The sequence below is a fragment of the Phalaenopsis equestris genome, unplaced genomic scaffold (genome assembly GCF_001263595.1).
Source record: "Phalaenopsis equestris unplaced genomic scaffold, ASM126359v1 Scaffold000240, whole genome shotgun sequence".
NCBI lineage: Eukaryota > Viridiplantae > Streptophyta > Magnoliopsida > Asparagales > Orchidaceae > Phalaenopsis > Phalaenopsis equestris.
The window spans coordinates 919,494-936,920 of record NW_018164682.1 but is presented as its reverse complement, the minus strand read 5'-3'; the positions used below and the strand labels follow the sequence as shown (position 1 = coordinate 936,920).

Below are 17,427 nucleotides of genomic sequence, written 5' to 3'. Positions count from 1 at the left end.
TTGCTCATTGATTTTGAACGAAGACAGTACGAAGATGTCAAACAAAGTCAAGGTTGATTATCTGAATGGAAAAGATTATGAGAACCCCTTTCACCGAGAGTCCTCAAGTTATATAGTTTTGACGTCAATTTGACATTGAATACAAGAAAAGAAAGAAGACTTTTAGATTAAAGCTTGGTTTCCTAAATTTTGATGGTCATATAGATCTGAATGAGTTTATTAAGTGACTTTAAACTGTGGAATGGAACTTTGAGTAAAAAACATTCCAATTAAGTGACTCTAAACTGTGGAATGGAGCTTTGAGTAAAAAACATTCCACTTAATAAAAAGGTGAAGCTAGTTGCAATTAATATAAGGAAGAGTACTTCCCGCTAGTGGGATAAGTTGAAAGGTTTGATCCAACGTGAGAGAATGATCAAAATTATAACCTGATCCAAGATGAAAAAAGAAATGTAGCGCAAGACTTCACCATTTACAAAAGAGGAGTATATCACTAAGTTCAAAAAACTCATGTTGAAGTATGAGTTGATGGAGCCAAAGGAGAATACTATAACCTAAGATGAATGAGATATAGGGCAAGTATCTTCCATACAAATTATCTTTCAAAGATTTTACTTTTTACAATAGATGAGTATATTGTTGAGTTTGAAAAAGCCATGTTGAAGTATAAGTTGATGGAGCAAGAGGACAATAATATAACCCAACATCTTGGAGAATTGAGAAATTCTATTGGTAATTTGATGTAGTTATAGTCCTATTAGACCTTGCAGGAAATACAAACCTTAGCTCTAAAGTTGGAGAAGCAACAAAACAATATCAAATCCAAAAGCCATCAAAAAAGGTGCGACTATGGGGTCCAACAGTAAGGATACACTGACTAGAGTGCCAAAATTACATTAAGAGAATTCAGCATAGGCAGAAATAAAGAATGATCTGAAGAGTACCCCCAAGAACTTTTCAAAAAATAAGTGTTTCAAGTCTCATTAATACTCACATTGCATTCAATTGCATAAACAAAAGAATGACTTCTTTCATTGAATAGGAACTAAATAATGGAGCCTCTGGAGATAAGGATACAGGAAGGAATACTAGCTTACAACACATATAAGATGCTTGTAATTTGATGAGTTCCTCAAATTGAGCTCAAAAGAGAGAAGCAGTAGGTTAGGCATAACTTTATTATACTTATACCGTGAAGAAGAATGCAAGTAGCCTTATTATTGATGAAGATAGATGTAAGAATGTGGTGTCTATCAAAATAATGGACAAATTAAGTTTTGCCACCTAGGAATACTGTCATATTCCCTAACTTGGTTGAGAAAGGGAATTAGATCAATATTCACATGAAATGACTAGTAGAGTTTTCCATTAGAGACAAATTACAAGAGCGATAATGTCACTTCGTGTCTAAGAATGCATATCACATTTTGTTGGATCAAACATGGCGTCATGAGCGAACATGGTGATAAGGTCATGATTCGTGGTGGCCATAAAAATACATACAATTGATTAAAGACGGAAATGCATAATACACTTTTGTCGTCGAAAGAATTAACATAAAAGAGTATTCACACAAAAATTGGAGTTGTAGTCCCATGCACCACATTTCCATAGGCTACAAGAGGGGATTAGTGGGACTGGCCTTGGTGATATTGAAATGGAGTGATATGGAAGAACGTATACCGAAAGTAGAGTAGCCTCTATTGGATAAGTTTCAAGATATTCAAAAATATTATCACCCCTATAAGAGATTGAAAGTAACATAGATCACATCCTAGGATACTAACAAAATTATAGAATGTGACCAATGAAATAGGATAAATTGCAAAAATAGGTTGATTTGATGGTCAATGGATTGTTCCTAAAGTACCATTCCTGTGTTTTACTAACTTTGATTATGCCAAGAAGGATAGATCATAGCATACGTGCATTAGTAGCCGAGCTTTGATTAAAATTATCATTAAATAATAGTTCACAATTCCACGATTTGATGATTTATTAGCTCAATTACATTGAGCTATAACATTTCTCTAAGATAATATGCACAATGCGTACACCTAAGAATGAGTGGAAGACTGCACAATGCCCCATGTACTTTTATATGGCTGATGAACCATGCTTTTTGAGGATTAAGAAAACTTATAATTGTTTATTTTAATGAAATTCTGATGTACAACCGTTCAAAAGAGCATTTGCAACACCTATCATGGATTTTTGAAGTTTTGTAAACAAAGCATCTAAGAAGTATCACTTGTTGAGACAACAAACATGCTTCCTTCCACATATTGCTTTAGCAGCTGATAATGAGATGGATCCAGCCAATATAAGGGCAAAATGAAACTGGACAAGCACAATCATTTACCCAAGTGTGCTAATTTTATAGATTAACGTCAATCTATCGGAGGTTCATCAATAGCTTCAGTTCTATAGTAGTACCACTGACAAAGCTCCTCAAGGCAAACATATTTTCATGGCCAAATGAAGCCCATACCATTTTTTATGATTTGAAGAAGCAAGTTACTTGATCCTCTGTCCTAGCTCTTTCATTATTTAATCATGTGATCACAGTTGAGTGTAATGCCTCTAATGTTGGATTTGAAGCTACACTCAGCCCAAGGTGGTCACCCCACGCCTTCAGTAGTGAGAGTTTAAATGATTCCAAAAGAATGTATCTCATGTATGGCAAGAAGTTTCTATACTGATCGTGAAGCCTTTAAGTTCCTAAACAAATAGCCAGAATACGTTGAAAGGAAGACATACCTCCTGGGCAAAATTTCTATCTTTTTCTCATTTTGAGTTCACGCACGATGTTGGGAGTAAAAATAATATAGTTGATGCATTGAGGCGTCACCACTTATTGATTGTTACTATGCAGACAAAGGTAATTGATTTTAAGATGTCGAAAGCTTGTACTCGACTAATGAGAACTTTTCGGAAATTTGGACCGATTGTAAAGAGAGAAACTATAATTTGTAACATAAATCTAATTGTTATTTGTTCATTTGATACAGGTTGTGCATTCCTAAGAGTTATCTTATTAAGACTATCTTATTGGAGAATCATATTATAAGAATGACTAAACATTTAGGCAAGGAATAGATGATTTCCCTAGCGATAGAGAATTTTTGTTTGTTTAGATTGGTGTAACATATGGAGAGGCATGTTCAACAATGTAGGGAATATCACTTATCCGATATTAGAGGGCATAAAACAAGTCTATGCAATTCCATCCTCTTTCCAAAGTCATATATAGGTGGATGTGAACATTGCTTTTATTGTGAGCTTTCCATGGACCAATGGAGCAAGGATTCTTTAATTGTGATAGTAGACCGCTGCTCCAAAATGGAATGCTACCAAGCCATAGAACAATGGACACTTCACACATTACAAACATGTGCTTAAAGAAGTTAGTACATCTTCATGATGTGCCCAGGACCATCATGTTAGATAGGAGTGTGAAATCTGTAAGTCTTTTTTTGCATACTTACAAGGCTCCAGTTCAGTTCAACAATGCTCTTCCAGATAAATGAAAAAGGCAATTATTATAACTCACAATTTATGAAGTCCCCTCAAGAGCTTTGTGGGAAAAAGCATCAGTCAGTGAGACTTAATTCTTCCTCAAGTTGAGTTTGCTTACACCCAGGTCTACCAGCTAATCCACATGCCACAAACCCTTTGAAGTCATATATGAGTAAAATTATGTCACGCCTTTAGAGTTAGTAATCTCTACTTTCAACTATTGAGTTAGCACTCATACAGAAACTAGATTCAAAGAGATACAGACTTTAGATTGAAGTTTATGATCTTTAAGGAAAGTGATTTGGCATGAATCATAGCGAAGAACGAGAGAACTTATGAATATTTCTTTGGAAAGCTCAAGCCTAGAACTCATAGACCGTTCAAATTAGTCAAGAGGATTAATAAAAGTATTTATAAGATTAACCAGTCGAAAGATTATAATACATCTACTGCATTTAGCGTCGATGGTTGAACGATGTACTATGAGAATCGAAAAGCTTTTAAAAAAAAGTTCAAGCCCTTCCACCCTGACAAAAGTGGTGTAGTTTGAGCTACTCCCACCCAGGTGAATCGGAAAATGAGGAGTACAATTTTCGCCTAGGTCATTCCATCATGAGATCGGCTTCCCTCCTACAGGGCAAGCCGACCTGGTGGGCCCATATTTCCTTTATTTTAAATTAAAGTTAGAATTTATTGCTGCTTAGTATAACTGCTATCCTAGGAGACCTATAAGAATACCTTTTTGATTGATTTAAAGATTGAAGATTGCTTCTTTGGTACTTTCTTCCTTGAGACTGCTGTACCTCTTTCATTATAGATGCTGTACCTACATTCTGACTTGAAATAGCTGGTGGTTTGACCTTAACACTGATACCTGTCCTCTACAGCAGTAAGCCGACTTCTTTCTTGCTGTCTTCCAGCGAGACAACAGCAGTCTCACATAGTCCAGTCAAAATCCTTCTCATTGTCCTGAATTTTCCCTTTCTTATTATTCTACAAACACACTAATATTGCTATCGATCCAGCCACACCAATTAGGAGTCCTAGATCGGTTTCAAACAGCCTGGCAAGAAAATAAAAGCTCATATGAAATGCAAAAATGATAAAAATAAAACTGATTACAATTAACTCCTCTCGGTAAGTTCTACTAGACTTCAAATTAATGTTCAAAGATACTGAAAGTTCCAAAGTTTATTTCGACTATGTCAAATATGCATTATTATTTTTACGTATTTCATCCAAAAGATAAACTAGAAGTCAACCTCTGATATTGAAGAAGATTAAAATGTTAAATACAGTCAACGTCATTATCACACTTGAGTCATTTTGTTACACTATCTATTTGGGAGAGATTAAGATTCAAAACAACTTTATGGTGTTTGTCTGGCAGGAATCGATGAAACTGAGTACATATTTTTTAACTCACCTTCATAGAGGTTTGAAGTTTCATTCATGAGAGAGTAGAATCAACTTCGTTTCTTTTATTTGTATAATATAAAAATAAAATAATATAAATTAAAAAGTGATCGGTTTAGATGATCAATTTTATTCTTAATAGTAATAAAATAATAAAATGATGGGTAAAATTGAAACTCGCTAGAGTTCAAACAAACACTGACACATTGTTAACAAAAGTGTGTGAAGTCAATAAACAACCATGAAATTCACTTCTGGACCGTGGCTCCAACCATTTCCAAACAATTACTTAGAAAAGGCAATTAAAATCTAATGAAAAACTGTTCATCATTAAAATATGTAAAAAAAATATATAGGCAGCACAATAATCCTAAAATAGTTAATACAGTTGCAATGAATTTATCACCTGTCATCACTCCCAACAATGCCCTTGCATTCCACTGGAGCAGCTAATCTGATAGCATTGCCAGAACCATCTAAAACTGTGTGCTCTTTCAAATGCAATAGCTTGGCGGCCTCCAGAACCTAATTGCGTAAAAAGCCATTATGGCAAATAAAATTTATAAAAGAAAAACAGGTTCAATATATGAATGAATCGGTAAAATATGAAAACAAAAGATAGGTAGAGACTATGAAGAGGAATAAGATAAAGCTAATTTTAAGAATTTACATAATTGGGTCTCATGCAATTCGTTTCTCATCTTATTTACTAGATGATACCTTTCTTCAAACATAATGGTAAAAATATCTAAAGGTCACGACAAAATCAAGCACAACCATGCTTATATATATATATATATTTAAAAGGAAATAAGGATACATATAAATTGTACGCAAAGGTCCAAACATGACACCCTTCCCCCACGATAACCATCACATACAAATGGTTCCAAAAAAGAGTAAATACAGAAAATTACAAAAGACCTAGAAAAAAATAAAAAAATGTCAAAAAAACGTAGTATCAGGTAGCTAGAGAGCGATCCAATTTTGCTTTGAATATACCTCTAGTTCTAGGAAAGGAACCAACTAATAAATTGATAAGATGAGTGATAAGATGAGTGTCATTGCTAGTATTGCTAGTAGTGACCAAAATATCATCCAATAAGTTTCCAAGCTCGATTCGGAACTACGATGTTGGGTAAAAGATCAGTTTGCACCTTCTCAGCAAGGATGATAGGTGGCTGATCATTAGCAATATCCAAAACCTTTTCTGTGGTAGCTTTCTCTCCAGATGGAACAAATATGTTAAGAGCAGTGGGATTAGATCCATCCTTATTCAATTGATCTTTAGATTTCAAATTAGGATGTAACTTATGACATTTATCAAGTGTATGCTGTATACCCAAACATCTTACAATGGGAAAAGTACGGCGGTATATGCTCCATGATGATTTGTTGTCAATATTTATTATGAGTTGTGTCCAACCAGATTTCAGTAATATCTGGTAATGTAATATCTTTTTCCACAAGTATTATGACCACAGAAGGTCTGGTTAAGTTGAAATTCGGTAGATCTAGCTTCATAGAATCTCCAAATATGGCCCCAATAGAGTAAAGAACCTAATGATGAAAAAAGTGCAGCTTGAGACCTGATAGACTGAACCATACCGGTACAGTAGGAGGTTCATGATTGGGGTCAAAATTAACAGACCACTTGGCTAGCTTAATTGATTTACCAGCAATGCTGAGATATTTTTTGGAGAAAATCCAAGTGTAATCTTCAACCACGGTTAATTGAATCAATACATGTCTCTCATCCATGAGTCCCACTTTCCACTTTCCTGTTAATTTGAGATCATCAAAACTTTTCCTGATAACTTTCATAAGTGGGTGCCCCCACTGAAATTTTCCAATAAGAGCAAACTTGAATTTGTCAGCAGGGTTGAAATTTCTGACTCTGAGAAAAAGAGTGTTGTTTTTTCCCACTTTTTCTGCTTTTTCCCACTTTTTCTGCTTGTATTCCTAATAAATGAAAGATCACCTGTACCATCACGATATTCCTTATAACTTAAGACACTTGGGCAAATGAGGCTTTGTCAGGTTCAATCAAAGAAGAAGAAAGCTCCATCACCAATTAGAAGTCCTGCCAAGGCGGTCAGAGGGAAAGAATGACAAAAGAAGACGGTCAGGAACCGAAGAGACCAAACACTCGGTGCTATCGAGCTAAGTTGAGAAGGAAGACGAAAAAAGGAAACAAACCCCTTCCCGTCTTCTATGAGGACGAAGACGAAGGAGGAAGACGAAGACGCGACCCCTGCTCGTCTTCCGTGAGATGTAACCGAACAGAGACGACAAGATGTGAAAACTCTATCGGCTTCGAACAGAGACGACAAGACGCGAGCCGCAATCGACGTCGAAGTAGCGCGAGCCGACGATGACGGAGAGATGACGTCGGAGCAATGATCTTTTATGCGATAAGGGTTGTTAGGGTTCAACATGGATTGAAACCCTAGCAGAGCCGAGCGTGGGAGACGACATCGTTGCAAGCACAACCATACTTATGTGTGTGTGTGTGTGTGTGTGTGTGTGTGTGTGTGTGTGTGTGTTGAAAATGCCGAAGGGCTAATATATTAAAAGGAAAAGATACAGATATGTTGTATGAGAGAGCCCAAAAAAAACACTCTACCCACACGATACAACACACACAAAGGTTCCCAAAAGAAAAGATACATGTAAACCCAAAAAACCAAAACCTGTCAAATTGCAGAATCAAATAACTAGGGACGACCCAATTTAGTTATGCCTCTGACTCTAGTTCTAGGAAGGGAGTCAGCTAACAAATTGTTGAGTTTTGTGTCATTACCCGAAGTAACCAATGTATCATCCATTATGTTCATGTGCTCGAGTATGCTTCCATTCTTCTTCTTCCTCCTGTTGTAAACATGTCATTCCTCATCCGAAGATTGGCTCATCTGATCAGTGTGTTGGTCGACAGATTGACGGGCATGTATAGGCTGATGAGCCCCTTGTGCCTGACTAACAATAACAACTTGCTTGTTCTAATGAGGTGGTAGAGCCGCAGTACAAATATTGCCAACCTTTGCAACAATGATAAGTTATAGGGTATGTGAAGTATGAATTGTCTCCTCTGCACCTGATGCTTCCTGAAGATGAGGAGCTTCAAAGCTTTCTAGATTATCGAACCGATCATTGTCCTTTGTAGGTAAAGGTCCTTAAGCATTGTTTTCAAAAAGATTTGAAGCTTAGGTTGCCCAGCTGAACTATCCGGCAACACGACCAATGCAGAAACATAAACAGTATTGTCAGAGGGGGGGTCTCCGGTAGTGGGAGGGAGTTGATGACGTTTTAACTAATGTTTCAATCGCCAGTGGATTGCACTTAGGGGGGACAGATGTGAGTATGGGCAGAGGGCCCAGTAACATTTTTACTCCGAGGTTTTAAATGAGGGTGCAAATGATCACATTGGAAGTGAGAGTGTCCAAACATACGACAGTGGGTGCAGTAAAGTGGGATCTGTTCGAGTTCCACCCGCTGCCAAAAAGCCCGGTGCTGTGAGCCAATCCAGATCTCCCCCGAAAAAGTTATAAGTAGTGTCTTGTTCAATCAAAACTCTGGCTTCAGAAGACCGACTCAAATTAACTGTATGAATATCAACTTTGAGGGGTTTACCATAAACCATAGCTAAGGAGTAGAGGAGCTCGTGATTGAAGAGATGGAACTTCAGACCTTGGAAGCGCAACCATACAAGAATGGTAAGAGGTTCAGTCAAGATCGACCGTCCATTTTAAAACTTTCATCACATGGTTATCTATTCTAACGAGTCTTCTCGCAAATAAATGGGGATATTCTTCATTATCAGATAATTGTACAAGAATATGTCTACCATCCAATTTACCAATCTTTCATTCCCCTTTCAGCCACATTTGCTCAAAATCTTTTCGAATTAGCTCGAGTTTGGGGTTTCAACAGAGGAACTTACCAACTAAGGCTAGCCAACAGAATGAAGCTAAGATAGAGATTTCGGCCTCAGAGAGAAAGATTGCAGGTTTTTCATTTTTATGGGATGTTTTTTTGAGAAATCCGGTTTCAACGCCCAATGGTAAAGTATCATGGTATCGCTGTGAGAACATACATGAAATAAGGGTGCGAGCGGGGTTATCGCCGGCAAGGGCGGCGACGTAGGAACGGAGGCCCGAGGCCATCTCGACATGCAAGGAGTGCATGCAAGAAAATAGCGGCTAGAGACTGCAAATGAAGCAAACCACCTCGTATCAGGGTGGCGAGAGAGTGCGTCAAGAAGAGGAAAGAAGACGATGTGCGAGAGAGGCGCAGCCAGAAACTGCAAAGACGAAGCCGATGGAGTGAAGCCCTTCATCTTCAGGCACGACGAAGTCGATGGCGTGAAACTCTTCGTCGTCTAGCACGACGAAGCTGGTGGAGTGAAGCCGGAGGATTCAACACTAAGAATCACCATTGGCCGAAACCCTAGCAGAGCTGCCCACTGGATACCATTTTAACCATGCTTATACTCCCCATGATACTGTTGTTACTGTTACTGTTACTGCGAGTGATGTGATGCAGACACCTTCAAACTCTATAAAAAATAATACTGATGGACTATTACCTAAATAACAAACGTGGACCGACCTATCTTCGAGGGGAGAATGGAGTCAGATGATTTCCTTGAGTGGATGTTGATTGTTGAGCGGGACTTTAAATACAAGAAGCAACCCAATGATAGACGAGTGATTCTTGCTGCCAAGAATCCAAAGAAGAATGTTTCTCGGTGGCGGGAGAATATAAAAAGAAAGAAACGGAAAGGTAGGCCCATATGGCCTGGCCAAAGCTAATGGTAGAGGAAAATCCCTCTTCATGGATCTCACAAGATGGAAGCCCTTCCTCATCCCAATCTTGCGTATGCAAGGGATCGCGGAGGACCGCTCAATGTCAATCATACGCCTTATCCACATTTTTCATCACATGTATCTCATACTATGGTGTATTGTTGATAATTAGCTTTAAGGTAAATTGAAAACTAAAATAGAGTTAAAAGAAAAATATCTATAAAAAATATTTAAAAAGGGGGAGTAGCTCAAATAGACAGGTCAGTACAAAATACATAGATCAAAATTCTTAAAAAAAGATCTCTAAAAAGTGTTACAAAATCAGCAGCTTTTTCTGATCATTTATTCAAGTAAAAAACAATAGTGCTTTCAAAGTTATACCTGATGAAAAGTTTTTACATAATCAGAGATACCTTATGATGTACATAAATAAGCACACACCTTGGAGTGAAATGATTCGTTCCAACAGATTTTCTTCCCATTGTCAACCGAGCCATAGAGAAGGGAATCTGACTTGTCCCCTTGAAGGATTCCTGGTATAATGCTCTGTAGAGAAATTGAATAGTAAAGTAATCAGGAAACTATACAAAAGCAACAAGAAAAATAGCAAGTAAAAGAAGTATGTTGTCTGCTAAAAGAAAGGATGGGGCAACCCCATTTGAATAAAATTCATAGTTAAGAATGTACACTTCATATGAATATAACAAACAAAATAAATCATATGGCCAGATAATAGATACAAAAAAAACATTTGTAAAGATAATTTTATTTTAAAATGCTATGAATAAGCAATCCATAACCAAAACTATAATTCAATAAGAAAATTGGTATTCAGACGGTTTGCATCATTTCTGTTTGCATAAGCTTACACACGTAAAACGAAGAACCGAAAATACAGAAGACACCACAACCTGACGTGCAAAGATAACTGTTCTAAACGTAGAACTGTTACAATATCCCAGACATAATTGATAATGTTGCCAGAGCATCACAGGACACATGAGAATGCAAGTTCCTTGCTAAAAAACAGGTGTATCATTATCATCATCATTAATAGCCTTGTCTCAACTATTTAAGATTAGATTTACAAAACTTTCTTGCCCTTTTCTTTAGCGTTGCAAGTGGTTTTGAATTTAATTTAGAAGTTTTTAGTTACAAGTTATACCCAAGCAACCGCAACCATTTTCTTTCCCATTTACAGGGAATAATCATGAAGTAAGGATTCCTCTAACGAAATTTAACTACTTGAGTTCGGATGGAATTTGAATGACCCTTTTTTACGAACAATCAAACATGCAAAAAGATTCAAAATAAGTATGCAGAAGTTTAACAATAAGGAAAACGACAACTCAGTAAATGATTATCATATTATATGCTTCACAGAAAGCAGTAAAACTTGAACTTGGGGATTTCAATAGCATAGCCCATTAGGGCAACTGACACAAGAGAAAGATCCCGCTATCTCCCGTGCTTGTTGGATCAAGCAGAACAGGATTTCAATCCCGTGAAATACCTATAGCAGAACTTTCCCACCTACAGGTCACGTCAGTCATGTGGACCCCACTTTTATATTATTTGAAATAGAATTAGGATTATTTATTGCTTGAAAATGATTTAGTTATTGTTATTTCCTTGTTTTGGGATTTTTGTTTAGGTTAATGTTATTTGAAGATTTTTATCCCTATTTTTTCCTATTTAGAGAGTTGTAGCCTATTTTTCTTCAAGTGGTGAATCTTTATCTTGAAGATAAGTGGTTGATTCTCCTCATCATTTGGTTCTTAGCCCCACTGTTTTCAGAGCGTACAGCCGCAAAAACTTCAACCCCTTTTCAAAATTCGTGATTTTGCATATTCCCTTTCTCTTGTCATATAACAACACTCCCCCCAAAATCCGACCCTAAAACACCTTCTAGGAATACTAGAATGATGTCATCTGATAGCAAAGCCCGGCGAACCCAAAATCTTCAAGCATTTTTTTTTCTTTATTTTTTCATTTCTGAACATAAACCCAATATCCTCCACCAAGTCCTAAGCTTTTAAATAGCCCTAGATACAAAAAAGTTCTTAGCTCCATGACCATAAAGCGCGGAGATCTACCATGCATCCGGTGAGAAGTCCACAAACGGATGTTCAACCCCTTATCATGAATAATATGCATCAAAAACCCCTCTACCAGCAAAGAAACCTCATTAGCTTTGAAAACCATGAGAAAGTCACCCACATCAACAGTGGTGACCATCCAAATAGAGAAGAAAATGATTTCTACCAAAAAAATCTCAAGCAACGAAGAGACAATGTTGCACTAATTCAACATAGAATATAGAAGGGAGGGTGATGTTGAAGTACAGTTTAATTTGTTGAATTTTGACTATTGTATGGATCTGACCGAATTCAATAAGTGGCTCCAAATAGTTGAACAAATCTTTTAGTACAAGAGTGTTCCATTTGACAGAAAAGTAAAACTAACTTATATTAAGTTAAAAAAGAGAGCTTCCCTAGAGTGGAAGAATATGAAGCGTATGTGCCAATGTGAGGAAAAAATAAAATAACAACATGATCCAAGATAAAGAAAGAGATGCAACAAGCGTACTTTACAACACACTAAAAACAACGTATTTTTAAACTTCACCATCTATAGTAAAAATATCTATCGGTAAAGGAGTACACCATTGAGTTTAAACAAGTTTTATTAAAATGTAATTGGTGGAGCCCAAAGAAAAAAACATAGCCAAATATTGTAGAAGATCGAGACTCTCTATTGGCAATATGGTGCAGTTACATCTCTATTGGACGTTACAAGATGTCCAGACCTTAGCACTAAAAGAGGAGAGAATGCGGAAGTATTATCTTCACACGACCCTTCAAACGAAGTCAACTATCAAATTGGACAGCAAAAGCACACCGACCATATGGCCAAAACTTTTCACTAGTGAAAACCCAACATAAGAGTAAAAGAGAACTTATCAAATCAACACCCCTCAGGCAATTTCTAGACGAAACTATTTCAAGTATCATGGATAAAGACACTTGACATCCAACTACCCAAACAAAAGAGCGATTTCTTTTACTGAGTTGGGTTCAGAGAGGTGGAAATTGGAGAGGAATACCAATTATCCGCAAATGATGGTGCGATGTTTTTAGTTTGACGAGTTCTTAAAACCGAGCAAAAAAGAGATCAACAATGGCTTAGGCATAATATTTCTTTGTACACATTGCATTGTGAAAGAAAATGTGTGTACTCTCATCACAGACAAAAGCAGATGTAAGAATGTAGTATCTGCTCAAATGATGTACAAATTGCCTCACTACCCACACGCAAAAAAAAGAATGAAATCAATTTTCCATTGGAGACAGCGTGTAAGCTCAAGTGTGACTTGATATCACATTCTTTTGGGCCGATTGTAGTAATATGACAGAAATACACTTCATGATGGGCACAAAAATACCTACCCATTTACTAAACAAGAAAATTATTGCACTTTTGCCATTGATGGCGCCCATAATATTCAAACAGAGATAACATCTACAGTGCCTTGGGGTAGATTTCTACAGGCCATAAGAGAGACTTGCCTTATATTAGAGGGCATTGAGACAAAAAAGCCAATACTCTAGGCAGTGCAATATTTATTAGAGGAGTTTCAAGATATTATGACTAAACTATCACATGAATTGCCACCCCTACAAAAGATTCAATATTTTATAAGCTTCAGCTCATACTTGGTGCTGCCTAACTGACCAACCAACTAGATTTGACCAGCAGAGTATGAGAAGCTATAGAAACAGGTTGAGGACTCTATGACCTGAAGACTAGTTCATGAGAGCACAAATCCACATGTTGTGTCAATTTGAGTGTGCCCAAAGAGGATAACTCGTGTTGCATGCGCATTGATAGCAAGCTCGTGAATAAGAGCACAATCAAGTACTAATTTTTTATTCCAATATTTGATGATTTATTTGATCAGTTATATGAATTCAATACTTCTCCAACGACAAATTATGCAATGGCAATCACCAGATTGGGATGAGTAGGAGATGGAGTATGAGTGAAAAAAAGCTTTCAACATGAGAGATGGATTATGATTTAATAGTTATACCTTTTGGGCTATCCAACGCATTGAACACTTTCATACGGTTGATGACTTCAACAAAAAATTGGTATATAGTCATTCAAAGGAGGAACATTTGCATCATATGTGACAGGGGTCTGGTGTTCATTGGACAGAGCAGTTGCATGGCCACCAGAAAAAGTGTCATTTTCTAACGTAGCATACAAGCATCCTTGAATATCTTGTTTCGAGAATCAGAATTGAGATGGAACCAGTGAAGGGAGGGACTATTGTGAACTGGCCTAGGCCACAATCATTTACTCAAATATGTTAGTTTCATCGATTGACATCTTATCAAGTCAAATAGATTCACATTGTTACTTCAAATGCATGCTAACTTAAAGCTTTGAAGTAACAAGTTACTCGGGCCACGTTATTAGCCCTTCTAATTTTAATCACTTGCTTGAGGTAGAGTATGATGCCTCCACATGTGAGAACAGAAGTTGTGTTAAGTCAAGGCGGAATTGTCTTTTTAAGTGAAGTTAAATGAGTATATAAATAAATATTGATAATGAATTCTACACTACAATGGCAAACAAGTTTGCTCTCCACGTCGAAGAGTAAGCTAAAAGGCAAAAAAGTCAGAGGCCCTAAGATTCTTAGACAACCAGACTAAGCCAAAAGGCAAAAATGCCTCGTGGGTCAAATTATCCTTTTTTTTCAATTTTGTACTTAAGCACAAAGCAGGGAGTCATAATAAAGTAGCAAATACAGCGAGTCATCATCACTTGTTGATCACTACTATAAAGTCAAAGTAACTATATTAAAAGATAGACATGCATCACACTAATGAGAATTTCCAGGAGATTTAAGATCGTTGTTAGGATAGCCCGTATGAACAATTTCACGTCATATGACTACTATTCTACCAAAATAGACATTACAATCCCATGAGCACGAGAAAAATTATGTTATAAAAGAGTAAAAATGGATTACAGTAGGATACTTTGACAAGGATAAGAATCATTTCTTAGTGACAGAGAATTTCTTTTGGTCCAAATTAAAACAAAATACGGAGAAACGCGTCAAACAGTGTAAAGTATGTCATTTGGCTAAAACTCGAGCACAAAATACAGACTGATACAATCCTCTTTCCATTTCATAGACAGATCTAAAATTTTTCTATCTACAAGTGCCACCAATCATGTGGACCCCAATTTTTATATTATTTATGAAACCCCATAAGTAAAATTACATAAACTAAACATCGAGGCTTTTTTTGGTTTAACGGTTCGAGTTTCATCAGAAACTTTAAATTTAAGCTTGCTCGCATGGGAACAATCATGTGATGGGTGAACTCCTAGGAAGTTATACTAATTGAACAAAATCATGAGATAATTTAGCCAAAGCAGATAATATCTCAAAGATAAAAGCTTGGGCTGTCACAAATGGCATTAGAGCCTTTCATCAGGCCTGAAAAATGGGAACTAAGTATCATAATGAGCAAAATGCAAGGCCATGGGAGCCATCTCTTGAATCTATAGGGGTCGCCTCCGAAATCTTATATGTCTGGTGGATGTTTCTAAGTTTAGAGCACAAACGAGAACACCAGTTATTTAAATGGGAGATAATGTAAAACCCCTAAAGTATGATGAAATTGAACTCTTAAATATTGAGAAGGATTTTGGTGCAGCAGCTGGAGTTCTAAAATTAAGCGGAGTTGAGCGGGGTGACCTCCTGGGAAGTCACACCAATCAGACAAACCATGAGGCCATTAGGCCAAAATGGACAAAATCTTGATGGGTAGGTGATATCAGAGTGAACCCAAATTGCAACGAAAAGAAATTATTATTGTTGAAATTCAAAAAAGTTACAATACAGATCTTAAAATATAAATAAAACAACACAAAACATAAATGACAACCCAAGTAGGACGAATGTGGTGAACTCCAGTTCAAGAGCGAGTGGTTTGGGAGATAACGAGAGCAACTGGAGGGCTAGAGGGAACTTGCGGCAACAAGTGGGAATGTGAGAGGGATAGTAGCAACAGCAGGAGAAGTTTTGGGGGCTGGCGACATGGTACAGGATGGATCTCGGGTTAAAGGCAGCACGCAGGAGAGTTTGAGGTGGCAACAAGGAAAAGGAAGGTTGGATAGAAGATGCGGCAGCAGTAGAAAGGGGGAGAGGGGGTTGCCACAGCAACAGAAGGATATTTTAGATGACAGCAATAAGGGGAAAGGCAAGCACTGGATGGAGCGGCAGAAAGACTACAAGAAAAACAGCAGAAGAGCTGTCTCTGATGATTTGCAAAAGGATACAACGACACCAGCAGCGGAGGAGAGATTGTGTATGATGGAAGACTCAAGGATAAACACCACTTCGGAGCGAGATACAGCCGGAGAGCCATTTATCCTCGTATACAACCCTAGAAGAGAAAAGGAACATCGGTGGCTATCGAAACAAAAATCCCATCAAACTGAACCCTAACAAACAAAATTACATATATATAAATGAAGATAACCTAGAGAAGGAGACCCCTCTCCTTGGGCGGCAACCCTAACCCCAAGCAAGGGCTCGATTGGCCACTTGCAACACCTTGTTGAACCATTTCAGACCTTGGCCAGCTCAGCCCCCAAGCCCCTGCTTCAATCTCCCAAGTTTAGGAAATTTTTGACCTCATTTGTCGAAGTGTCTATCTACACGATGATGACAGATTTGTTGGAACGTCCTGGGGCTGCTCTAGGAGCTCACTGTTGGTTGCACTGTCTCCAAAAACACTAATTTTTTTCCACTTACGAGCATACAATCATATCGATCCAACCCTTCTTGGTGTCCATTACAGAGCTAAGCTGAGTTTGTGTCATTCAAATGCGACTGAATATGCCCAAAGTAATTCAAAATCAGCTCAACCTAATTAGAAAGGAGGGGAACCTGAATTCCCCAAATGGTAGTGTGCATGGGGGTAGAGACTCGATCATGATGTCTTGAAATGCTCGTCTTTGTGACTATCACATGTATGCAATCAGTGTCTCAATCTTATCATTTTCTGTCGTCACCAAAACAAGTCCTACTGATGTTGCTCTTTTGGCAATGGCACCTGTCATCTTGGGCTCCATTGAACGAGAAGGACAATGCACTTCCCATCCTTAGTAAAGGAGTAGGTGTTTTTAGTCCATTGAACGAGAAGGACAATGCACTTCCCAAATTATCACGATCTCCCCAATAATAAGTGGCAGACATCCATGAGTATCATATCACACTATACATGATCCTGTAGCTGGCCCCCCCAATCAAAAATTCCTAGGCACCTTTGGTCAATGTTGACCTTGTTCTCCGTCTTCAACCACGTCAGAGAATATGGTGGCGACTACATCTATGTCATAAGACCCAACTTCTACTCCATCTAAGTATATGACGCATTCTTGTTGTTCCCTCCATCGATGATGAGATTGCATATCTTCCCGTTCAAATTGCAACGGGTGCATAATCTGTTGTCCTGAAGCCACTGCGGATCTCTCATATCTTCAATCTGTGGAACCTATCGAATCACGAGCATCTCTCCTTCATCCGGTGGAAGTTTTTCAACAGTCTCTTCATCGCTAACCTCCTCCATAGTACCCAGCACGATGAAAGATACAATTC

General features: G+C 37.7%; 1 protein-coding gene across 3 annotated transcripts in view; it reads right to left on the bottom strand.

Annotated features, from left to right (window-relative positions):
• LOC110023996 (clustered mitochondria protein) overlaps window positions 1-17,427 on the bottom strand; it is a 116,547-nt gene that overhangs the window by 25,818 nt on the left and 73,302 nt on the right. For all 3 annotated transcript variants that reach the window (XM_020723685.1, XM_020723686.1, XM_020723687.1), the window contains exons 12-13: window positions 10,182-10,286; window positions 5,342-5,460 (exon numbers count right to left, since the gene is read on the bottom strand). In XM_020723685.1, the coding sequence (XP_020579344.1) occupies window positions 5,342-5,460; window positions 10,182-10,286 (224 nt within the window). The remainder of the gene's footprint in view (window positions 1-5,341; window positions 5,461-10,181; window positions 10,287-17,427) is intronic.